General features: G+C 48.6%; 3 protein-coding genes across 8 annotated transcripts in view; all 3 read right to left on the bottom strand.

Moving 5' to 3' along the window:
• The window catches only part of XYLB (xylulokinase), a 44,227-nt gene extending 40,805 nt beyond the window's left edge, over positions 1-3,422 (bottom strand). The window contains exons 1-3 of one of the 6 annotated variants that reach the window (XM_081073197.1): positions 1,906-2,016; positions 889-964; positions 559-641 (exon numbers count right to left, since the gene is read on the bottom strand). Coding sequence is in view for 2 of the 6 variants with exons in the window: in XM_081073195.1 (XP_080929321.1) it covers positions 559-641; positions 1,906-1,962 (140 nt within the window). In the remaining 4 variants the exon portion in view is untranslated. Of the gene's footprint in view, positions 1-558; positions 642-888; positions 965-1,905; positions 2,047-2,874 lie in introns of those variants that run through there. The other 5 variants (XR_013994922.1, XM_081073198.1, XM_081073195.1 and 2 more) reach the window with 5 other exon arrangements.
• Positions 3,423-8,821: 5,399 nt separating this feature from the next.
• Positions 8,822-19,472, bottom strand: SLC22A14 (solute carrier family 22 member 14; the record flags this gene model as incomplete). Its single annotated transcript, XM_081072837.1, is given in 17 exon segments — positions 8,822-8,901; positions 8,957-9,089; positions 9,091-9,238; positions 9,496-9,511; positions 9,514-9,580; positions 9,630-9,645; positions 9,753-10,037; positions 14,175-14,343; positions 15,403-15,466; positions 15,470-15,530; positions 15,532-15,555; positions 15,769-15,848; positions 15,850-15,873; positions 16,604-16,660; positions 16,664-16,709; positions 16,711-17,092; positions 19,436-19,472. Coding segments are annotated over 17 exon segments (1,689 nt in total).
• A 267-nt stretch (positions 19,473-19,739) lies between these two features.
• LOC308507486 (cytochrome c oxidase subunit 6C) lies at positions 19,740-20,152 on the bottom strand. Its single transcript, XM_081072488.1, has one exon. The coding sequence runs from the start codon at positions 20,102-20,104 to the stop codon at positions 19,877-19,879; it is 228 nt and encodes a 75-aa protein (XP_080928614.1). The 5' UTR covers positions 20,105-20,152; the 3' UTR covers positions 19,740-19,876.
• Between the last annotated feature and the right edge of the window lie 4,801 nt (positions 20,153-24,953).

Below are 24,953 nucleotides of genomic sequence, written 5' to 3'. Positions count from 1 at the left end.
GGGCCTTTGCACATGCTGTTCCTTCTGCCTGGAACGTTCTCTCCCTTCCATCACCTGGCTAACTCCAATGACTCAGATCTTGGCTTATCACTACTTCTTTATGGACTTTCCCTGACTCTCCCTTCTAAGTCTAGGTGACATTCTTTTTAAGAAGCACTTAGAGAAGTGAGTTCCTTTCCTTCAGTGGTTTTCTGAGTTTATAACCAAATATTCTTTTGCGAGATTCTTTGATTAACAGCAGTCTTCCCCACTCAAAAGGAAGCTCTGGGAGAGCATGTCTCTTTTTGGTTTAGCATCAAATTTCAGCACCCAGCACAGTGACTGATGCAAACTAAGTTTCAATTGATACCTACTACATATATTCATGCATGAATGAAAGGAATTGAGAATGAATGGAGAAGAGACCGTTCCAGGCATAGAAAAAAAAGTGCTAAGGATCCTACCGAGACAACCACTCTTGTAGTTTGATGAAGCCATAACAGTGTGTTAATGAATGTAAAAGATTGAGTGAGGAACCCAAAACCAACCCCCCCACACACCTGTACACTAGGTACATACCCAAATTCTGGAAGGTCTCTGTCAAAATGCACACTGTCCTCAAAGAAGACATTCAGCTCCTCATCAACAGCGACAACTTTCACCTGGAAGGCATTTTTCAAAAATGGTGTACAGAACTCTCCTCAGCTTCTACACTGGTCCAGGGGTACAAATATCACCAGGTAAAGCCCAGCCCCCTAGGAGTGAGTGGTTCAGCCTGGAGACCTCCTGGCAAGCTGGTGTGCATTACTGTAACTGTGACAACAGAGCCTCATCTGGGGACATGCCCAAGATGTGGTAAAACAAAGAAGCTGAGACCCACGTAGCTCAAGGAATCTCTGCCCCCCGCACCTCAAAGAGCCGCACCAAAATCCTTTAGAGACAGATGTTCACAGATGAGCTGGCTTCCGGCACCTGGCAAGGAGGCCTGAGAAAGTCATAGAGGGGAAGGAATGGAGGCAAGGTTTGGAGATATTTCTGGGGGTCCACATCTGCAGGGACCCGAGAAACCAGGTAAGGCCCCTGGGCTATTGTTCCCATAGGCCCTGGCCATGGTCATGGGCTAGTAGAGACAGTGTCTTAATGCAGCAGACCTCCAAACTCAGCAGTACAAGTCCTTTCCTGGACAGATGGGGAAACTGAGGCCCAGCAAGGTAACCTGGCTAGTCCAAGTCCCACAGGTCTAGAGGTCAGGGATTGTCAGAGGCCTGCCTCCCTGACCCATGTGAGATGAGGGGCTTGACTACAACTGTGGTGATTTCCCAATCTGAGGAGCCCCTTGGTACCCCATGCCGAGTCTGAAGGCAAATCTTGACTCTGTTCGCCTGTCTGCCTGCCAGGTCCTGGGAGCAGCACAGCCCGCCCTCTGGCCAGCAGTGCTGGGGCCAACCAAGGAGGGAACAAAGTTCATTTGTATACTGTGCTCATTTCACTTAAAAAAAAAAAAAGTTTCGAGCAGTGATCTGGTCCCTGGTCACCGGCTGGGCCCGTGTGCACGTCCACCAGTCTGTCTGTTCCCGTCTTTCAGTAGCTGAGTTCCTTCGGGTCCCTGTCACCCGGTGGCAAGGACGGCGAGCGAGACCGCCGGGTCCCCTGGCTCCTCTGGGCACTTTCCCGCCACGTGCCGCCCCGGGGTGGGGGGGTAGGGGGACCCGCCGCGGGGGGAGGGGGAGGCGGAGGACGCCGTTTCCGGGAGCGCCGAGGCCCGGGCCGACCGGTCGCTGTCGCATCTTGGGAGCGAGCGGGCAGCACCCGCAAGGAGTGGCCGGGCAGGGGCGCCGGATCCCGAGTCACCCGACAGGGAGGCGCGTCCCCGGAGGCCCCGCAGCCGGTCCCCGCCCGTCCCGGACCCGGAGCCCGCGGCAGTACCTGCTGGGTGCTGAAGTCCCAGCCCAGGCAGCAGCGGCGAGCGGCGGGCTCGGCCATGGCCACCGGAGGTCCGGCGGCGCGCTCCTCCAGCCTCCCTCCCCGCGGCGCGACGGTCGCTGCGCTCCACCGCGCGGACACGCCGGGCCCGCCCCTCGCCCCGCCCCGCCGGACTCCCGGCCCCGCCCCTCGCCCCGCCCCGCCGGACTCCCGGCCCCGAGGCTCCGGCGGCCTTGTCCTCTATCGCCGCCTGCCGGACGACGGGGGCGGGAACGCGCCTGTGGCCCCGGGCCTGGAACTTCCAACCCGTGCAACGTGTCCGTGGCCCCTGCACAGCCCTCTCCCTCCCAACCCCACCCCGCCCTCCTCCCCCTCTAAATGTGCTCTCTGCAGAAGCCTCGCGCTAACGCGTCCTGGGGTCTCTCCAAGGACATCTGGGTCAGAGGGTTCACCTTGAAGCTAGCTTGTCCCTGCCAGTCTCTCTGGTGGCCTTGGGTCTGGAGACCTACATGGTCATGTCTTGGGTACTGGAACAACTGTCCACTCATGGTGGCGACTCAGGGATCACAGGGAAATGTGTCCTGGGATTGGAAGCACTGGGCTCCAGCAGGCGCTGTCCTGACCCAGCAAATCGGAGTGTTCCCAGCTCTAACATGTGCCAAATCCCACCTCTGTATTTAAAACCAGAGCTCCTAATACCCCACAGAGGGGCTCATTTGTTCCTGCTGTCAACTAGTACTGATGGTCTAAAGTGTGCCCAGCATGGTGAACGGGGAATGAGAACCAAAATCAGACCCACTCCCTTTCTTCATAAAGCTGAGGACACATTCGCTTCCCCTCATTCCACCTCGCCTTATTGCCCCTAGAATAGACTTCTTCCCGAAGCCCTGCCAACCCCCACCTAGGTGAGATGCTCCTCCCAGGAACTTTCCAGCCCATCAGAGCCCCTGATGCAATGGTCTGATTACCTACCTTTCTCTTGCTGAACTGCCTGGAGCCCAGATCCTCCTCTTCACCCAAGGTCCGAAGATCAGTAGCAGAGCTGGGCCCAGAGCCAGTAACTTTGACTCAGTTATCCACATTTAATCACTAAACAAAACGATTTTCTAGGCCGCCTTGTGAGAAGGCCCTGGCAACATACAAACGTTTCATGAAGGTCAAGGCCACTGGCTCTTTCTCAAGCTGCCTCACAGGGAGGCCTTGTCTTGTTCTGAGTACCTTTCTCTTGGGCTGTGGCACCTACCCCATTCTGGTGACTCATCCTTTCTCTTGATGTAACAGCCCTTTCACTGTGACCACAGAGGTCTGAATGCCCGTTTGCCTTCATAAGGAGACTGCACATTTATGGTCTGATCCAATCCATTAGCAAGGAATGAAGACAAACATCCTAATTCTAAGATATCCATGATTCTCATATTGTCCTCCTGTTGATGTGCTGAAAATAGGCACCCAGTAGTAGAGGGGTTTCGGGGAACCCTTGGGAAGTGCTGCCATGGCCTAAGGCTGGTCTTTCACGTGTCATGGTTCAAGCTTGAACTTGGCTCCCTGCACAGAACCCCTGCACTGACTTGGGAACAAAGCAGAAACTGTCCTGGAGGTGTCTCTTCACAGTAATGGGGAGGCCCACAGTCCTAAGGAAGAAAAATGGGGTTCTATGGAAAGTAAATTAAAATGCAGAAGTTATCCCCTAACCACCAATTTCTAGATCCCACTCCCACAGATTGTTATTAATAACTTGGAACATGATTTTCCAGAGCTTTCTTTTATGTATTCAGAGCTCCTGGATTTAATTATCTGCCTCACATGCTTATGTAGTGGGGAGAGAGCAGAACCCAAGGGACAAATGCTTTAAAAATCAGAAAAATAGAAGAAATCTACACCAATATTTAATTTTCCTAAAATCAGATTTGCTTCTGAGGTAAACACAACCATATACACTGCAGGCGTATTTCCACTTTGGTGAAAATAAGCACCTTTCTTCACAAAGCTCTTTGGAATGAATCTGTTTTGCTTAAACATCAAAGTCCATCAAACTTTCTCCAGACATCAACACAAAGTCAGCTTTAAAAAATGTTAACTTCAGCTACATGAGTCATTTATTTAACTGGAGGCAGGACCCACCTCTCAGCCTCCAACTTGGACAAACAAATCTCTGTGAGGTTGGCTCTGCTAAGAGCTATAGTCCAACACATTTATCTTCCCTCATAATAGCTTCCCACGGAACTTACAAAGAATTTGTACTACCTTTGAGATAGAATAGACAGAAGAATTATTTCATTTCTAATATATCCCGAGATGAAATCTATAAAATGTCAGATATGTATAATAAACTAGTGAGCCTGAATTATAATTGATTTATCTATTTAATTCCCTAATTTCTTACTATTTTTGGTTCAGTGAATTTATCTTTGTCTTCGAAGTGGAAGGGATAGAAATTAAAGCCACCAATGTACTCCTAACTCTTCACTCTTAAAACCGCTCATTTAGAAAACTATATATTAGCCTGGAGTCCACCCAACTGTCACTCACAGGGAGCCTGGACAGGAAAATGTGGGGTCGACTCACTGTTGAATATGATGGAGCAATTAGAAACCCTCAACGTGATCAGGGGTTCCCAAATGTTTTCACTTCCTGAGACCCTTAGAAGCACAACTATTTTTTACAGTACTCCTACGCCAAAAGAAATGGCAAACAGCTCAGTTTATTAAGTACTTAGGTCCAAACAGCTTAATACATATTTATGCCCTAACAACTTAGTAGCTGTTTAAAAAAATAATACACATACATTGGAGGAGAAAATAATATTTCATTTTATTCTTAAATAACCAGAATCACGTCCTAAGGGGATGTGTGTGCCTGTTGGGCACTGTGCAACTTCTCAAACATTGGGATCAGATTGGATACTGCCATCCTTACTTGATAGCTCTATTTTTGACCTTTTGAGAAACCTTTTTCCCTTTTAATTCCTACTATTGTATATTTTTACCTTCTCTTTTTTTTTTAAGAATTAATGTTGGCAGAGATTTTTCCATTTGCCCATATAATTAATCTTCTCAACTAATTTTCAGCCTCCACTTTCTAGATTACATCTTTGTTTTCTATTCCATTAATCTCTGCTCTTTATTATTTCATTTTTAATATAGTTAATGGGCATATTTACCCATTTTATTTCTAACTGGTTAAGTTGAAATACCTAGCTCATTAATCTTCAGCCTTTCTCCTTTCTTGATATAAGCATTGAGACTCTAAGTTTTCCTCTTAATATCCTTTTAGCTGCATTCCACACATTGTGAAACACGGCCTTTTTATCATTCGGTCCTAAATATTTTCTAATTTCTGTTGCGATTTCTCCTTAGACTCACAGGTGTTTAGAAAGGTTTTAAAATTTCCAAGTAGAGGTGTTACGTTCATCTTTTTGTTATTGAAATCTAACTTAGTGATTCTCCTACTTCCATGCATCAGGGTTCCCTGGAGGGCGTGTGAACACACAGATTTCCAGGTCCCATTCCCAGAGTTTCTGATTCAGTACGTCTGGGTGCAGCTCTGCATTACAGTAACCACCAGCTACGAATGGCATTTCGATTTCATTTACTTTACTTTGAACAAAATTAAAAATGCAATTCCGTAGTCATGTTACCCACATTTCAAGTACCCAACAGCCACAGTGGCAGTGGCTAGTGTACGGGACAAAACAGACATGCAACATTGTGCAGAGAAGCCTCTGCTAAACTGGAGTGGTCTGGATGAAAGGGTCTAGGGGGCACAGCCTTAAATCTTTCGAATTTCTTAATAAAGGGTCTTACATTTTGTTGTATTCTTGACCTGCTCTTGACCCTGAGGCCCAGGAATCTGGACATTTAACCAGTGTCTCAGTTGATGCGCATGAGCTTGTCCCTACAACTGTGTTTGGCAGCCACACGTCCAAGCCCCGTCCTGTCGGGCCTAAGTCACACTTTGGACCCCTAACTGATGTCCTCATACTCACCTGTTCTCCTCCAGCCCACCTTCCCACAGCAGCCAGACTGACCTCTGAGGAAGGCGAAGCTGAACCAGATGTCCCCCTGCTTAAAGCCCGTCCTCACTGTCCTCAGGACCAAAACACAGGCCTCACCTGGCACAGCACTGTCATGCTAGGGGACAAAGGGTGGTTGGCATGTAGTCTCCCCCTCTAGCCCCTCAGCTCTTGAGGGCAGACACGGCACTGCCCTCAGGACCTGTGGGAGCTGGGCACAGCAGGGCACAATGTTTGTGGAATGAAGAGCCTGACGGGCTCCCAGTGCTGGTGGGGGAGGCGCACTGTGCTGGGCTGTTTGCTGGGCAGGGCGGGTTCAGTCTGGGCGCTGCAGGCTCTGCTGGCTCCAGGCTGAGCTGCGACCTTGTGGGGCCTGCTGGGGCCATGGGGGGCAGGAGGATGGAGCTCCAGTGGGGGAGCTGCCTCCGGCCTTTAGTGGCCTGAGGTACTAACTCGTCCACGTCTGCTCAGGTGCACGTGTCCTTCTTGCTGTCCCTGGAGCTGCTCTCCTATCAGAGGCTCCCAGCTGATCAGATGCTGCCCGGAGTGGACATTCAGCAGAGCGCGAGTGGAGAGAGAGAGATGGTGTTTACCCAGAATCTGCTCCTGGAGTACCCCAACCACACCACTCAGGTGAGTCCCAGGCCTGCTCCACACGCTGAGGGTGGTGGAACTGTTCTGGTGGGGTCAAAGGACAAACCCTGACAGGGCCCTTAGAATAAGAGGAGCCCCAGCTTTTGCCTTGAGGGCCCAGTCTGCCATGGAGGAGGCCTTGCCCATGGAGAGATGAGGGTCGTCCATCCTTACTTGTCTTAGGAGCTCAGAGCAGGTGAGGGACTGCACAGTGAAAAATCAGGGAGGGCTTCCTGGAGGAGGTTGCATGTGAAGTCTTCTATTTAATCACTGTTTAATAAAGAGAGAAGGGAAACAAAATTGAAATTCAGGCCAAGGGAATAACCTGATGAGGGGGGACAGGGAGCAAATGAGGCAGCTGAGGGATGACTCTTGGGCTTGTGTGGGGCTTTGGGCACCAGGGGAGCACCCTGGGCCTATTTCTGTGGACTGCAACAGAAGGTCATGGGGCTGTGGTATGGAACTGAGTTAGAGAGGCCAAGGGAAAAGATGAGATGGGCCAAAGCCCAAGGGGACCACATGGCTGGACAAGAGTGGGGAGGAAGGCAGGAGGGCGACCCAACAAGGGAGTAGAAAACACAGAGCTTGATCAGGGCAGGAGTGGCAGGGGGAGCAGATGGTACCTTGCTGGCCGTTCACCTGCTCAGAATTCCACCGCCAGCTTCTGGTTTTAGATGGCAGCGCCCCCCCTTTCGCCTAGCATGGTGCTACCTAGACGCTTCTCAGGGGTGCCAGTACTTGGAGTCCACATGGTTGCCCACCAGAGACTGGGGGAGGAGGGGACTTCCTGGGGCCGCGCATGGAGCTGCCTGCCCTCATGAGAAGGTCAGACTTACCCTCACGGCAGTTGGAACCATGACCTGGGGTTTGGGGCTTGTTCTCAGGGCAGTGGAAGTCAGAGGTCAGCCAAGCTGGAGCCATCAGGGAAGGCGCCCTCAGGAGGCTGAGATGGGTAATCCCCAAGGCCATGCCCCTCACACCTCTGCCTCCAGGCACCCTTAGCCAGCTCCCCTCACCCCCACCACCTGCTGCTCCCTGGGCGACCGCTCAGCATCAGGCCTGCGGACTTCCTGCTCAGGGCTCTCCCACTTTCCCTTCTATCCTCTCCTTTCATCAAGGTGGACAGAGGCGTGGGGTGTTTGGTCCCCGGGGCCCCAACAGCTAGACATTCTAGATTGCCCGACTCTGGGCAGCCAGACTTGTGCATTGGAGGAGGAAGAAAGGAGCCAGCAAACACCATTCTTCAGGCCTGATGAAGCGGAAGCTGGATCCCCTGCTCACTGCCCTGGGTGGAGCCACTGAGTTTGCGGCTCCTCTGTCAGCCTCTGCTGGACCCTGCCCCAGCCCCACTCCCCACTCTGGGCCCAGCTTCTCTTGACGCTGGGATGAAATTGGAGACCTAGTTTTATCTGTTGGGGATTCTATTCCTTGTTTCTCTCACATATTTGAGAGTTTTAAACATTTCTGCTTGACTCAGTATAGATACAACTTTAAAAAAAACAGAAGCCCCATCAAGCAATAGAAAGTGAATAATGGCTTTGTTTCCCCATTTTGTTTCAGCCAGTCCACACTGCCAACATCTGGGAGAAGAAAGGTCCCACTCAACACACACGTAATTCCAGCCCCCACTGAAATAGAGGGGGTCCCGGAGGCCGGCCCTCGATGCCACCACCTCAGCCTGGGGCTGCAGAAGCTGAGGGGGCTCTGTGGTTAGCAATTCTGATTGGGCAAAACATCTTAATGTCCTCATCCTCAGCCCTGCCACTCTCTAGCCTGTGACCTGAGATACAGTAATGAGTAGGGCTCTTTGAAATTCTGAAAATATTGCCAGCCATTCCCCTCCCCCACCCTCCCCCAACCCTCCCCGCCTTCTTTCTCTAGTTCTGAGCCCATAGGGCACAGGGGCACGGTGCCCCCTGGGAAGGAGAGGTCTCCATGCAAGAATAATTCCTGAGAGTTTAGCCCTATCTGACACTCCATTTTAAGTGGCAGGTCATGCTTTCCTGGTAAAGGTACAGTTAACAGGCATTTCCCAGTCAGAGGCTACAGATGAGAGGCAGGGCCTGGGGTAGCAAGCAGTTGAAGGACTATCTTTGCTGCATCTGTTCACATTAAACCACCAGAGCTGATGTGGATTGGAATCAGGTGGAAGGAGGCTGCCCATCTCCCACCCGCATAGGGACGATTCCTCCGGACAGCATGTCCTCCTCTCCCAGCCTCTGAGAGCTGGTAGTGCCCTGTCTTGGGACCCCCTTCCCTGGGGAGGGCAGTGCTCTAGTGATTGGAGTGTGCAGGGTCGGTGGGCTGTGGGTGCATTAGGCGGACGGACGCCCAGGGTGTGTTGTTGGCTGGACCTGGCAGGCGGCCGGGGGAGGGGTATGAGGAAACAGGAAGGCATGGGAGCCTCACCTGGGAGGGTGGGCTGTACCTGGAGGGAAAGTAAGGATAAGCACACGAAGAAGCTTTGGAAGAGCTTCACACCCAGGCTCCACTTCCTCCCAATCTGCTCCGGGAGAAAGATACACCAGAGCCGGGCAGGAAGGAACCTCCATGGTGCCGCGAATCACCTGTCTGACGTGGATGTTCATACCAAACCCTTCATCTGGGGGGTATGGCTCAGAGGGAGAGCATTTGACTGCAAAACCCTTCATCTTGAAGTTCAGCTGAAATAGCTGTAACCAACAAGTAAACCTGGAATGAAGGCAGGAGAGAGACACTCAGAGACAGACAGACACATACAGACGGGGTGAGGATTGAAGACAGAAGCAGGGGGCGGGTGCAGGGTGGCAATGGAAGAGAGAAATAAACACAGAGGTCTGGGATCTGTGGGCCACGCGGGGTTCTTGGGCCTTGCTCCCCTTGCAGCCCGACCATGCCCCATTCCCTCACCAGAGCTCCTGGCATGCACCTCTGTCTGCAGCCCCTGCTAGCGGGCCCTGGGTACTCACCACACGCAGCCCATCAAGTCACTTTGCACAGTCGCCTATTGTAGAAATGCAGGACTGAGATATTAGCCACCTTCTTTCCAGACAGCTGTGGCCACAGGACAAATAGGACAAGCCAGAAGCAGGGCTGAGCTCACAGTTTGCTCCCCACCTCTACCTGCGCCCACAGCGTCAGCCTGGCCTCTGGCAGGGCTCCATTCTGCTGTCACTATTCTCCTCAAGCAGTGGGCTGAGGACACCCTCTGCACCAAGGTAACCACCTGAAAGGATGAGGAGGGAAGGGGCCCTTCCACAGCCGCCTGCCCTGGCCCCACTCTGACCCCAGGCCTCTTACCTTGTCCAACAAACGGAAAGGAATGGTCTTCTTGTTCACATCAGCGGCAGAGCATAGCACCCGCTGGCCTCCTCTACTTTCCCTTTCATCATCAGCACCGTGCGGACTCCGGGAGAATCCTGCATGGCCCACCCCGCTCTTATGCTTCACTCCAAGATGCCCCAGAACCCAAGCGAGCCCCACTCCAGCGTCAGCAGAGGTCATCCTGTTCCTGCACGGGGTCACTCAGATGTCAGAGGGCTTCAAGGTGACCACCAACCTCCAGGTGCCCTCTGCCCCATTTGGCAGTCAGCCCTTCCCCTGTCCAAGCCACACACACCCTCCACTGCTGCTCCGTGGCCACTCGCTGCCTCTGCCCAATAGTTTCTTTCCCCTCCGCCACCTCTCAGAGCTCTTTACTTTCTATCTCAGGGGTCGTCTCCCCCCGCCAGCACACTGAGGGTACTGTTCGCTATGTTCACACTCTCTATTACAGCCCCATTCTCTTAGCTGAAATTTCTCCTCTTGTTCCCTCTCTGTCTCCTAACAGCCTAGAGAGTATGGGGGGGGGGTTGCAGGACCCGGGTCTAAACCCAGGTCCAAACCCAGGGCCTGACCCCTGCTGGCTGAATGGAAGTCTCCACTCTGTCCCATCTCCCCCCATTGCTTTTGACCTCAGAATAAATCTAGTGGCTCAGTTCTTCCCAATCCTCCCAGGCTGTCAGAATCCACATAGATGAACATTTAAAGCACTTTCACGTTCCAGGAATAGTATTCTGTGCCCTTATCTACACCATCTGGTTTAATCTTCACTCAGCCCTGGACCCTACTATGATTATCCCTATGTTACTCCCAGCCTCAGGGAGGAAGGGCTTGCCCAAGGTCACAGAGGAAGAACCAGTATGAGCCTCAGTCCCTTAATAAGGCACTTTTTACAAACAATGCTATCAGCACCTGCGGATTTCTTGCAACCCTCCCCTTCCCGTTCTAGCCTGGACTCAGGGGGCTTGTCACTGTAAACACGCGCCCAGGACACGAGGGACAACTTCATTCCCATTACCTGCCCCCTTCCCAAGGGAGCCAGTAGTCACCCTGCCATCCACTCAGGCTGCAGATCTCTCTTAAAGAAAGTCATCAAACTGCTACTTCAAAAAAAAAAAAGGAGGATTGACCACACACCCACTAAAAAAAAAGAGTGAAAAAAGATATCAACTCTCAAGGACAAAGAGAGTGGGAGAGAGCACAAAGTGGAAGAAAAACTTAACAAATGCACGAAGCCCACAAGTAGATGAACTGCTGACTAGGTGTGCAGGCAAAGCCCGTCCACACAACGGTAGGAACACCGGGCAGGAGGACTGTCCTAGCTGCAGGGGACCCGGGACACCCCAGGCCTCAGATATAGGACCCCAGTTCCCTCACTAGTTGGCACCGAGAGCACAGGTGGCTGAGGAACTAGATGCGTCACCTCAAGGGTCAAGGCTAAGGATAAACACAGGCGAACTGAGTGCAGGTCCCCATGGTGATGACAAGAGTCCCTGCTCCCAGCCCCGCAGCTGGGGGCACAACAGCCTGGGTCAGCCCACTCCCCAGCTTTGGGACCCCTCAGGGGAAAGGCACCGGCCATTCCATCATCCAATTGTAGTGGTTCTCAAAGTGTGGCCAGGGGACAAGCAACAAACATCAGCATCACTGGGGAACTTGTTAGAAAGGCAGGTACTCGGGCCCCACCCCAATCCTATTGATTCAGAAACTCTGGGGGCAGGGCCTGGTCATCAGTGTTTTAACAAACCTCCATGTGATTCTGATGTTCGCATAAGTTTGAGATCGTTGACCCTAAAGGATTACCAGGCAGTCGGTCAGTCAATCAGCTCCTGCCCACAGCTTCTCATTAGCTTCCTAGCGACTTGCTCTTAAATACAGAGGGATGACCAAAGATCACTCAATATTAAACAAAAATACCTCCCAAATGAAAAAGATCCAAAATAATCAAGCAGGAAAAAAATGTCCCCAGAGGACACAGATACTGTAGGGAACAGGTGAGAAAAAGAAAAACTCTAACTTGTAGCCTCAAAAACATTTGTGAATGTTTTGCAATTTTATTTCCATAAAACGATTTCCAAATACTACTGAGAAGAAAACAAAACACAAAACAAAACAAAAACACTAAAACCAGAGAATAAGGAAGAGCAGTGTAACCAAATGTTACCTGGAACTTTTTTGTTCTAGAATTTCAGCTGAAGGCCCAAAGCCAGCAACAATGGATAATTACCTCACATTCTAAAGAGAGGTGTGACCACATTTGGGACAGAACTTAATAAAACAATTCAAAACAACACAGCAGTCCCTTGCCCCACCCACCTAGAGAGGCTAGAAATTTCCAGTTCCTGGAAGTGAGAGAGTCTTCAATCCCTCCCCTCCCCGCATTCCTGTCATCTATGCAAGCCCAGGAAGGGGACTGACTGCCTTCGTGAAAGGTTGTCTTGCCCTCTCAATCTCCGGCTGGAGGTTGCTGATTCCAAAACGTGAGTCTTGAAGGCACCCCACTTACTAGGGTGAGGAGACCTCTGCAGAAAGAGGTTGGGGTGGGGGGAGGTCACAAAGCATTAGGAAATGCCAAGGCTACCAAGACCCAGAAATGGGCTCCTGAGGCACCTGCATTTGAATATCTGCCCTCCAGATACACTGATCATGATAATAGCCCCTCACACTGATTTTTGTCTCTTTTCTTTGATGTCCCCACCCCCTGCCTAGAACTTGAAAGATCAGAACAGGGAGACAGCTGATAAAGGGCAAAGGACAAAACAGACATTATCCTCTGAGCCGGCTAGCCACCAGGGAGAAGCTATGAATTGGATGTAAGATCCAGTTTTGAATTGGACTGAACTGGATTTTTTTTAACGCCTAAAGGTGAGTCTTAATGATCAAAATGGGACTTTTTCTTACAACTGAAAATGACTGGAAAGAGATGAAACCTGCCCAAGATATTGTCAAGTATTAAGGAAGGGACAGCTGACAGAACGTGTCTGAAGGCAGTGACTGAAGAAGAATGCCCCCCATTCAATAAGCTGTCTACTGATAGTGTGTAGAACTATGTAGAGATCTATCAGAAGAAAGAGCTAAAAGAATTCTGTGTAATGGCTTCTAGGAAAGGAATGAGGGGCTGAGCTGCTGACTTAATTTTCATCACAAACCTATTGGTACTACTTAGTTTTTAACCATACGCATCCACCGCATTAATAACATTGTTAAAAAATGTTTTAACGTCAAGCCATGAAACGTTATTTCCCGGCTACATGACAAGGTCGTGCCACCTGGTACCATCAGCTGGTCCCCACACTCACTTGGGTGTCACAACGACGGTCAAAGCTGGTCTCCATCTCCTGTAGAATTGGGAAGGTCCACCAGCCCTCACTCTTACCTGGTAACCCGCTCTAACCATCCATATTGTGCATGGTACAGTGGTTACAAGGCACGGGCTTCGAGCCAGCGGGCTGAGTCAAATCCCAGGTCTCCCACTTTTCAGCTCTGTGACCTTGGGTAAGTTATTCTGACCCTCTGAAGCCTCAGTTCTCCTCACCCCCTCCAACCCCACCCTGCCCGTCCAGCCCCCATGACATGAGACTGACGCCCATCTTTTAGGGCTGTAAAGATCAAATGTGACGTCAAGATTACATATGACCATTTCTTCACAAAGAACTGCCGACCCCTTAACAAGGTGATTTCAGCTCTCTTCCTCTCATTTTGCGATTGGCCTTCTCTTCTGTTTCTCTCCTTTTGCCACCTGCCCACAGTAGTGCCATCTCGCTCTTGTTCACAATCCCTCCTCCATTTTTGTTCCTTTAGTTGTCCCTTCCTAGCTTCAATCTCTCCAGCTCCGGTCTGTGACTCCCCTACAGTTAAAAACATCAGCTACCCTTCCCTGATTCTGCCTTAGCTGCCCTAAGATGCCATCGCTTTTCCCCTGCCGACCTCAACCCAACACTGTCTCCTGGAGGGCTCCATGTTCCAGCCCCTCCTCACTCCTCAATCCCCTGCCATGCCACTAAAGCCACTTCAAGATCATTTAGGTCAACAGACATTTTCCCAGCCTCCTTTTTATTTTTTTTTGCCTTCAGAATTGACCATTCCCTTGTCCTCGAACTCTTGCCCTTCAACACTTTGCCTTCTGGGTTGACCACCTCTCTGACGTCTCTGAGGGGTGTTAAGGCTGGGGTTCCAGAGGCTCTGTCCTTGGCACTCTCTCTTCTCATCCAATGCACTGTCTCCCAGGGAAAATTCTACCCACTCCACCCTTCAAGAACCCTCCGTACCCTTCAACCTCCAGCCCATCGGACCCACCCCTGTGCATGCCCTGTACTGCTTTGTTCACCAGATATAGAAGACGAGGGAGAACACAGGCGCCCCACCAACCAGAAACAGCAGCTGCCAGGGGGGAATGCTATAGACAAGCCCCGTCAGGATAACGATCCCCACAGAGAAAAAGCAGTGTGCCAGGATGATGGCGCGGGCCCAGTGATCACCCACGAGCCACTCAGTACCTGTGCAGAGGCCAAGAGGACAAAATCACGGTCAGTTCAGGGTCCTCAGGGCTGCCCCTGCACCCAGCCTTCTGAGATGCCCCAGCTGTACTTGGGACAGTCCAGACTGGGCAGAAGTTCTTCTGCTTGCTCATGATCTGCCCTAGGTCCAGAGACAGCCCCCCAAAACCAGGCAGAGTGCCCCTGTGTCCCCCAAGGCACACCCTAAGCCCCTTGCCTGACCTGCCAATCACACATAGAACTTCCAGTCCTTCTTGGCCTGGCTGCTCCCTCCAGACACCTCTCACTGAGAAGGCCTGGTTCTGAGCACACCTCACACGCGGCTGACAGGGTGAGAAACGAACCACTGCCCTTGTCTTTGCTCTTAGTGCATCAGTGCTTTGGCCACTTAGGCCTGGCCTCTGGGGAGGCCCCAGATCTCTCTGGCCAGGCTTTGACCGGCTCCCAGCGAGAAGGGTTTCCTGCCAGGGAAGCCCGCGCACACCGGGAGATGGCAGCTGTAAGGCGGCAAGAGTGTGTGTGTGCTTCCAGCTTTCCTCAGGCCGGGGAGGAAATCCCAGCTCCTTCACTTAACTGCTGGGTGACCCTGAGCTAATTGTTGACTTCCTGAGGCTCAAGTATCCTCCTCAGCTAAAGGCATAATAGAACAGCGCCTGCTAAATTGTACTGCCAAGACGAAATGAGCCAATACATACAAAGGGCTCAGCTGCTTGCTGGGCCCTGCTTCAGAGCTCAGTGTAAGCCATGTGGAGGGTGTTAAGGGGTATGAGAGGGGAGCGTGGAGTAAGAGGCGGGTAGGATGGAGGATGAGGGTGGACGGGCAGTCTGGTCACAGATTCTTTGCACCCTCCTGGCAGCCTGGGTGGAGGCTCCTTCTTCCACTTTCCATGTATTTGGGCCACCCTTCTACCCTCTGGGCTCCCAGTGAGTGCACCAGTACCACCCCCACCCCCCACTCCCGTGCACCTCACTCCCATGCACCCGCCCCCGCCCCCACTAGTCCCATCTTGACCCACACTCCCTGTCCTACCCCACCCTCCCCATGCAGTCTAGCTTCACCTAAAGATGCACTGCTAATGTTGTAGCCCACCAGCGCCTGGGACACCCCGAAACAGAAGAACGGCTAATAGTGAAAGCTGTTGATGAAGGCTGTTCCGAAGCCAAAAATGATCAGCTCCAGCAGAGAGCAGAATGGAGGGGTAGCGGCCCAGCCTGTCGTTACTGGAGGGAGGCTGTGCCAAGCCCAAGCGCATGGGCCTCCATAGCTGGCCCCAGCCACACACCCGGGCCAGGACCTGAGCCATACACGGGCCTCTAACGTACCCCTACCCTCACCTCCCCCAGCTTCAGACTCGGCAGCTCTGAATGCCCACCAGGAGGAGGCAGGGGCGTCCTACGAACCAGGGGAAACTCTGGGAGACTTACTTGTCACTTATGAACCTGAAGACGAGCGAGCCTGTCAGGACACCCAGCAGGAACAGGGTCTGCACAGTGTCCATGTTAAAGTTCCTTGCCACACACCAAGTCAAACTGGGGGTTATACGCAGAGATTGGCCACAGGCCTCCCAACCCAGACAGTCTTCTGGGTCCAGAGATTGAGCCTCTTCCCAGGGTGGGCCTTTAGGCAGAAGGGGCCTGGGACAGGGACACCTAACTGTGTGTATAGCATGCCTCATTTGTTACCTCTGCTCCCGTCCTGCATCTGGCAGACTCTGGGAGTCAGGCCTGGAGACAGGGACCAGAGGCAGAGGCCAAGAATGCAGGGAGGGGGTGGGCAGATGGAGATGTCAGAGTAAAAGCTGGCATCACTGAGCACCTTCCCCAAATACAGATGCTGGGACCCAGCCTCGAGATTCAAATTGGGCAGATCTGTGCTATGCAGGCCCAGAATGCAGCTTAGACTGAGAAATTCTGTAAGAGGTATCTTGATCAAGCTGTTTCTTTCCCCAACTCCTTACCTTCGGTGAGTTCAGAGGGAGGAGCCACAACTACAAAAGCAATTCCCCGGACAGATGGCAAACCCTGCCATCAGCCTTTTGTCTCTTACCCCTCAATCCACTCTAGCTTCATGGCTAAGACAGACATGGCCAGGGCTGGGCAGCAGGAATCCTAAGTTTCTGCCCTGGCCCTCCCTCTGCAGGGTGACCTTGTGCCCACTGCTTCCCTTCCCTGAGCCTCAGTTTCCCCACCTGCTTGGTGAGGGCGAGGGAACATCTCTGGGCCCATGGGATAGCTACACACAACTCAGGACGAGGCACACCTCATTGATCAGTGATCGCTTCTTGCTGTCAGGATAAATCCACCCATCTTGGCATGACTATGTGTCGTTGAGGCCAAACTGGATGATGGAATCCAGATCCCAGGCAACACGTATGGAAACTGCCATTGGGTTCCCGGGGGAGGGTCACATTCAGCTGCTCAGCCTCTGACGGGTTGGGGCCCACTGCTAGTATCCAGCTGGTGTTACAACAGGGCTTCTGGGCTGCAAACACGAAGATGTCAGAAAACATGAAGAAGGCCAACAGGATGTTGGGGATAAAGGCGAGGGCCACCAGCTTCCGCTGGAATGTGCCAAACTCCCCCACCACATTCAGGATGTTGGTGAAATTTTCATCCTGCTTGGTTTCCATGGCCTTCAACATGTGCAACAGCATCTGCAAAGACCAGGAACAGGGGTATACGGCTGCCTCATGCTGGTTAAAGTTTGCTGGGACTTGAGCTTCACCTTCACGCTGTGTTTGCTTACCATCTATTCAAAGAAAGGATTCAGCTCAGTCTCTACTGACACCACTTCCCAAACATCAGAGGTTGGCATAGGAGCCACAAACCAGAAATTGGCCTCTGGCTTGGAACAATTTGGAGTCCAACTTTTACGTCCTCTCCCTTTGCTTCTTAGTTAATATAATTTGTCCCCCGGCCCGCCCCGCTGGCACCCCCATCCCTAATTTTTTTTAAGGTTTTAGAAAGTGCTATGCTATGCTTCTTTTGTCATGAATGACTGAGTTCTGAGTTCTCCTGCAACTTCCCCAGAACTGAAACTTTGCTTATACACACACCAAGACACCACCAGTCTTGCAAAAGGAGAGGGCTCCAGGGACCATTCCTTCAAAAAAACCCAAAAAACAAAACAAAGAAAAAAACCAAAGAAACAAAAATACCCCAAACAAAAACAAAATCTGGATCAGGAGTAGTCAGGAAATGAGAGGCCAAGATTGATGGCTAGAAGCGTTGGCCATAGAGGTGGGGGGCCAGGTTGATGGCTAGAAGCGTTGGCCATAGAGGTGGGGGGCCAGGTTGATGGCTAGAAGCGTTGGCCATAGAGGTGGGGGGCCAGGTTGATGGCTAGAAGAGCGTTGGCCATAGAGGTGGGGGGCCAGGGCCTGTACAGTGGGCTCCAGCACAGTAGGGTGACATACATCAGCATAGAGCCAAACCAGAGGCAGGTAAGTGGGAGGAGTAAGGTAGCAATATTGATTGTAAGAACATTACTTTGGAAAGGCAGCATGGAGTGGTGAGTGGGAACTAAGCTCAAAACTCTGTTTTGAGCCGAAACCCTCATCAGGGCTGAAGAGGTCTTGGGTTGGGGCACTCCTTGGGTACCAGCAGAAGCAGAAGCAGAAGCAAGCCTGCTCTGAAGGAAATGGCTCCAAGTTAACCCCTGCAAGACGTTTACAGATTAAGATCAAGCAAAGAGCTCAAAACAAAGATTATTAAACACTTGAGAAGGCAAGCCATTCTGAGAGTCTACAGAAACCAGAAACAACAGATTTAGACTATGAACTCACGATTTTATAAAGATATAGATGACAAAGATAGAGATATAGATATGTGTATACATATATTTTCTATCTCTATCCACTGAAATGGCCTAACAGCAATAATACCTTAATAGCAATGGTCACACCTAGTCCTCAGATCTTGGTTTCTAAATAAAAGAACCAGGGTTCTTTAGAGAAGTAGTTGATTCCAAAGCTGGGGCCAAATGAGTAGGGAATGTCCTGTGGTGCCAGAAAGTAAGGAAGTGCCCCCAAAATGATGGAGGCCATGTCAAAAGGACACAGGAGCAAAACAGAAGGAGCCCCCAAATATGGAACAATTTTAGCAACAAAATACATAATGAAAGTAATAGATTATAACCCACAGAACAAATATATCTGAGTCCATGCTGATAGAAATAGTTGAAGAAATAAACAGGAGAAAAGGGATGGCTCTTCCTTCCTGCAGAATTCTAATTAAAATAGATAGAAGGAAATGATGGAAACAGAAAAATCACTGTTTGGCAAGCATTGCAGTTAAGTGTTGCAGGCAAGAATCATTGATGGATATTAAAATTAGAGGATGAAAATATGAGAAACTGATATTTGAACAGTCTCAAAGTATCTCCCCACAAGATACTTAGGGGAAAATAATAACTGTATAATGAAGAAACTTAGCAAGACGCCACTTCAACGAAGTGATGAAAGTTCAAGTTACCAGTAACAGGACATGTTGACATCATGTACCCCTGACAGTATCATGCATTCAGAAGGGCACATCATCACTTCTGAGGTATTCTTGCCAAAAAATGAATGATGTGAATATAATCCTGAGAAAACACCAAATAAATTTAGGGACATTTTACAAAATAACTGGCGAGTGCTTTTCAAAAGTGTCAAAGCATGAAAGATGACGCCTGAGGGACGTTTCCAGAGTGGAGGAGACTAAGAAGCCATGACAACTAAATGTAATGTGGGATCCTGAACTGGATCCCAAACCAGGAGAAGAACATTAGTGATCTGTACAATTTGCCAAAATCAAGTAAGAACTGTAAATTAGTTAATGGTATTGTAATGATGTTAATTTTCTGATTGAGATTATTGTACTATGGTTAAGCAAGATAACATTAGGGGAAGCTGGGTGAAGGAGAACGAAAATTCTGTGTATAGTAGTCCCCCATCCATTGTTTCTCTTTCCATAGTTTCAGTGACCTGAAGTCAAGCGTGGTCCAAAATGGTAACATGGAAAATTCCAGAAATAAACAATTCATACGTTTTAAGTTGCATGCCATTTTGAGCAGCATGATGAAATCTCCTTTTGTCCTGCTCTGCCCCACCTGGAATGCGGCCCATCCCTTTGTCCAGCGTCTTCATGCTGTATGCGTTCTCCACCCATTAGTCACTTAATAGCCGTTCTGGTTATCAGCTCGACTGATATTGCATTCCTTGTGCTCAAACAATCCTTATTTTACTTAATAATGGCCCTAAAGCACACGACTAGTGATGCAGGCAATTCTGATATGCCAAAGAAAATCCGTAACCTTTACCATAGGCACGTGTGTACAGGAGAAAACATAGACTATATAGGGTTCAGTATACCCCGAAGGGACTACTGTACTGTTTTTGCAACTTTTTTTTTTTTTCTGTCTACAACATTTGTTTATTTATCAAGAGAAACTATCCCTTAGCCCAAATATCCACGTTTCATAGTTCAGGAACACAGGTCAGTGACAAACTTCCATGGAAGTCAACTCAAAGAAATTCTTTACACTCCGAAATCACTTTGCACTCTGAAAGATACCAGCCTTCCTCATCTCCTCAAAATCTTTCATGGAATCATAATTTCTGTAGAAATCTGCATATGCCTTCTTCCTTGGTTCAGCCACAGCAAACTTATAGAAAGCTGCAACCCCCAGAGAAACAAGGACTGCTCCAACAATATGAAATCGCAGACGCTTGGCCAGAAGGCCACGCATCTGAGGTTTCGCCAAAGCACTGGAAGACATGGTAGCTATTTTCTCCCTTAATACCAACGTCCTTCCGGATGGAGAAATGGACGCTTTTGCAACTTTTTTGTTACTTTAAAATGATTTCAAACCAAAAGATTTCTAAACAGAGAAATTGAAAAAAAGACACCATTTATAATATTAAGAAAATGTAAACTGGGAACAAATCTTACAAAATATGTGGAAAACACCCAAATATGTGGAATGGCTATTATTTTAAAAAACGTGTTGGTGAGGAATTGGGGAAGTTGGAACCCTTGTACATTGCTGATGGAAATATAAAATAGTGCAACCATTGCAGCAGTTCCTTGAAAAATTAAAAACAGAGTTATCATTTGATTTAGCAATTCCACTTCTGGGTATAAGCCCAAAATAATTAAAAGTAGGGATTCAAACAGCTACTTGTACACCAATGTTCCTACCAGCATTATTCACAATAGCCAAAAGGTGGCAACAACCCAAGTGTCCGTTAATGCGGGAATAGGTAAGCAAAATATGATATATATACACATATACAATATATGTATATTATTCAGCTTTAAAAAGGAATGAAATTCTTATACATACATGCTACAACACGGATGAAACTTTCGAATCTTACACTAAGTGAAATAAGTCAGTCACAAAAGGACAAATATTGTATGATTTCACTCATATGAGGGACATCGAGTAGTCAAATTCAGAGTCAGAAAGTAGAATGGTGGTTGCCAAGGGCTGGGAGGAGGACAGAATGGGAAGTTATTGTTAAATGGGTACAGAGTTCAGCTGGGGGAGATGCAAAAGCTCTGGAGATGCATGGTGGTAATAGTTTCACTGCAGTGTGAATGCACTTAATGCCTCTGAACTGTACCCTTAAAAACGGTTAAAATGAAAGAACTCGTAAACTTAATAGCAAAAAAGAAAAAAAAATCCAACAACAAATAATCCAGTTTAAAACTGGACTGAGGGACTGAACAGACATTGTCTCAAAGACAACATACAAATGGCCAACACATACATGAAAAGGTTCTCAACACCACTAATCAGCAGAGAAATGCAAATCAAAACCACAATGATATATGACCTCACACCTGTTAGAATGGCTGTCATCCAAAAGGCAAGAAATAAGGATGTGGAGAAAAGGGAATCCTTGTGTGCTATTAGTGGGAATAAATGTAAATTGGTGCAACCACTGTGGAAAACAATATGAAGTTTCTTCAAAACTTAAAAATAGAACTACCATATCATCCAGCAACCTCACTTCTAGGTATACATTCAAAGGAAATGAAATCACTCTTTCAAAGAGACATCACGCCCATGTTCATTGCAGCATTATTCACAATAGCCAAGGCATGGAAACAACCTAAGTATCCATCAATGGATGAATGGATAAAGAAGATGTGATGTTATTCAGTCCTGAGAAAGAAGGAAATCCTGCCATTTTTTACAACGTGAATGGAACTTGAGAGCATTTTGCTAAGTGAAATATGCCAGACAAAGACAAATACTGCATAGCATCACTTATATGTGGAATCTTTAAAAAAAAATAAAACTCAAACTCATAGAAAGTAGAAAAGTAATTTCCAGGGGCCAGAGGGTGGGGGAAATAGGGAGAGGTCAGAAAAAGGGTACAAACTTTCAGCTATAGGATTGAATAAGTTCTGAGGGTGTAAAACATGGAGACTATAGTTGATAACACTATGGTACAATTGAAATTTGCTGAGAGTAGAACTTAAAAAAAAGGTAAATATATGAGGTGACAGATGTGTTAATTAACTAGATGGGCAGAATCCTTTCACAATGTATATGTAAATCAAAGCCCCACAATGTATACTTTAAATATCTTACAATTTTATGTCAGTTATACCCCAATAAAGCTAAAAATTTTAAAGGGTTAAAATAGTCAAGTGTATGTATATTGTATCACAATAAAACGGTTTAAAAATATGTGCAAGACCTGCGTACAAAATAATTATAAAACTTACAGAAATATGTTAAGGAAGAAAAACAGAGATATAGTTCATGGTCCTAAATAAAAGTTATCAGTTCTCCCCCATATCGATGTGTAGATTTAGTACAACTCCAGTCAAAATCCAAAAGATATTTGTTGTGACACATGTCAAGATGATTCTAAAATTAATATGAAAGAACAAAGCCCTAACACAATTCTGAATAATAATAAGAGGGAATGATATGTCCTGCTAAATATAGAAATTTATAAAAAAAAAAAAAAAAAAAGAAATTTATTACAAAGTCCCATTCATTAAAGACAAAGTGGTATCAATGCAGGAATAATTAAATAGGAAGCTCAGAAGTAGACTTATGCAAACAAAATTTTGATGAGAGAGAGGGAGAGAGAGAAAAAGCATGACAGATCAGTAAGTGAACAAAGAAATTAACCATTGGATTCCTGTCTCACACCAAACACAGAAAGTCCAGTCCTATTAAGGACTAAAATTTCAAGAACAAAACTTTTAGTAGAAAATATAGGGAATATATTTTTGATTTTCAGGTGAGGGTTTCTTAAACAAACCACAGAAGCTAAACATACAATGTTAAAGTTATAAATTTGACTTTAAAAAAATGCAAGTCCTAAAGGAAAAGGAAAACCAAGTCACAAGTAGGAGAATATATTTGCAAACACATATTACTGAAAATAAAATTAGAATCAAGAATATGTAAAGGAACCTACAAATCAATAATGAAAAGACAATATAGAAAAATGGGCAAAAGACACGAATGGACATTTCAAGAAGAGGAAATTCATGTGGTCCACAAACATGAAGAAATGTTTAATCTCTTTAATAATGAGGGACATACAAATTAAGACCTGAATGAAATATTTATACTCATTTGCTTAACAAAACTAAAGAAGTCTGACAATACCAAGTGTTAGAGAACGTCTATTTTTCATACATTTCTGGCAGAATGGTGCATAGTTCCACTTTGGAAAACAACTTGGCATTGTCTTATAAAGTGGAATATTCACACACTTTGTGACCCAGCAGATCTACTCCCAGGTATACAATCTCAGGGAACATTTATACATGTGATCCAGGCAATGAATACCAAAATGTTCATGACAACACACTCCAAATATGAAAAAAACAAAAAAGGCCAAATGCCCATCAACAGAAGAATGGATAAATTGTGGTATATTTATATAGAGTACAATACAGCAGTGAAAATGAATAAATTTCAGTTACATCCATTAAGATTGACTGGCCACTGCTGGCTTAGAAAATGGGAAGGGACCATGAGCCAAGGAACGCAGGCAGCCTCCAGAGGCTGGAAAAGGCAAGAAAATGAATTCTCCTCTGAGCCTCCAGAAAGGAATGGACCCCTCCTGACGCCTTGATTTCAGGCCAGTAAGACCCACTGTGGACTTCTGATTTCCACAACTGTAAGGAAATGAGTTCGTGTTGTTTTAAGCCACTAAGTTTGTGGTAATTTGTTACAGCAGCAATAGGAAACTAATACAGTGTATATGTGTGTAAGGTTGGAGGGGTGGAGGTGTGGAGGGGACAGAGGAGACGTCCCAGGAAGGCGGGAGGGAACATGTGCTGTCCTCACAGATACTTGGCTTTTGGTCCTAGAGCCAGCTGCTCCTTCTTTCCCCTGCAGCGTCCCCTGCCGTGTCCCCCCTGCATCACCTGAATACCCACAGGGTTCTGACAGTCTGCAAGGGCCTGGAGCACTTGATTCCTCTACTGATTCCAGAGATCCCTTGCCTGGTGGACAGGCCCCAAGCAATTAATTCTCAATGTACAAAAGAGGAAACTGAGGCCTGGAACAGGGAGGCAGAGCCAGGAGCAACACTCCATCTGAGGACTGGAAATGACCGGAAGCCACACCTGAGAACTCATGCTTCCTTTGAGGGCAGCCTGCTCTTTCCATCGACGCCCCATAGCCGGACGTGTCCTGACAGGCTGCTGTCAACATGTGGTGTTTATGCCGCCTGGCCACTGCCCGGTATCATCACCATTGGCACCCTCCACACCCTCCCATTCCTTCTCCCTGGAGACAGGACCACAAGCCAGCCTTGGCCAGACTCTTGGGAACAGAACCTTTGGGTTCCATTGGTGACCAGGGAGTAGTGTCACAATGGGGCAGGGAGGTCCTCGGGGTGGGGTAAGAATGGTGAGGATCAGCCTTCTACTCCGGGGTACAACTGGCCATAGATAGTAGGGACAGAATGGGGCAAGGCAGGTTGAAACTCTCCACATGAGCCGGCCCCATGCCTCTGTGCAGACTTCCTGGCACCAGGAGCAGCTGCACTGCCATTAAGGGGCCCTCCTCCAATGAGGGAAATTCTCCCGTCCTTCCAGACACAACTGATCCATCCTCAGTCCCCATGCCTCAGAGAGGGGGCTGGGGAGGAGAATCAGAGGAGGACGAGGCCCTCCTTTCAGCCAATCCCAGATCTGGGGCGGAGGTGAGAACAGCGCTAAGGACCTGGCCCCCAGGAGCTTCAGTCCCATCTCTGCGCAGGACAGTTCTTTCACTGTAGAAGGGGCGGGGAGAATGGAGGTTGAAGAGTCAGTGGTGAGAAGTTTGGGGAGCTGCCATCAGAGGGCTTGTCTTTTCTCTGAAAGGAGGTGGAGAAGCGACTGTTAGGAGGTAGGTGAAGGGAGGGATGCAGAGTGGAGGTTCGACAAAGCCACTGGTGAGAGCTGGCAGACAAGCTGACTAAAAAGTAGCTGCTGGGAATGCTGGGTGCTATTAAAGGCCCATTTGAGGCTGACGACCCTTAATTCTCGGAACAGACTTGCTGGGCACGTGACAGTCTCTCTCCAGTAGCGCCCAGCAATCTGGGGGGCAGGGAGACAGAAGGCACATAATCAGGCTCATCGCTGCCATGATGTTGCTA

Source organism: Rhinolophus hipposideros (assembly GCF_964194185.1).
Source record: "Rhinolophus hipposideros genome assembly, chromosome: 14".
NCBI classification, from domain to species: Eukaryota; Metazoa; Chordata; class Mammalia; order Chiroptera; family Rhinolophidae; genus Rhinolophus; species Rhinolophus hipposideros.
Note: the sequence above shows the minus strand (reverse complement) of the source record. Positions and strands in the feature narration are given on the sequence as shown.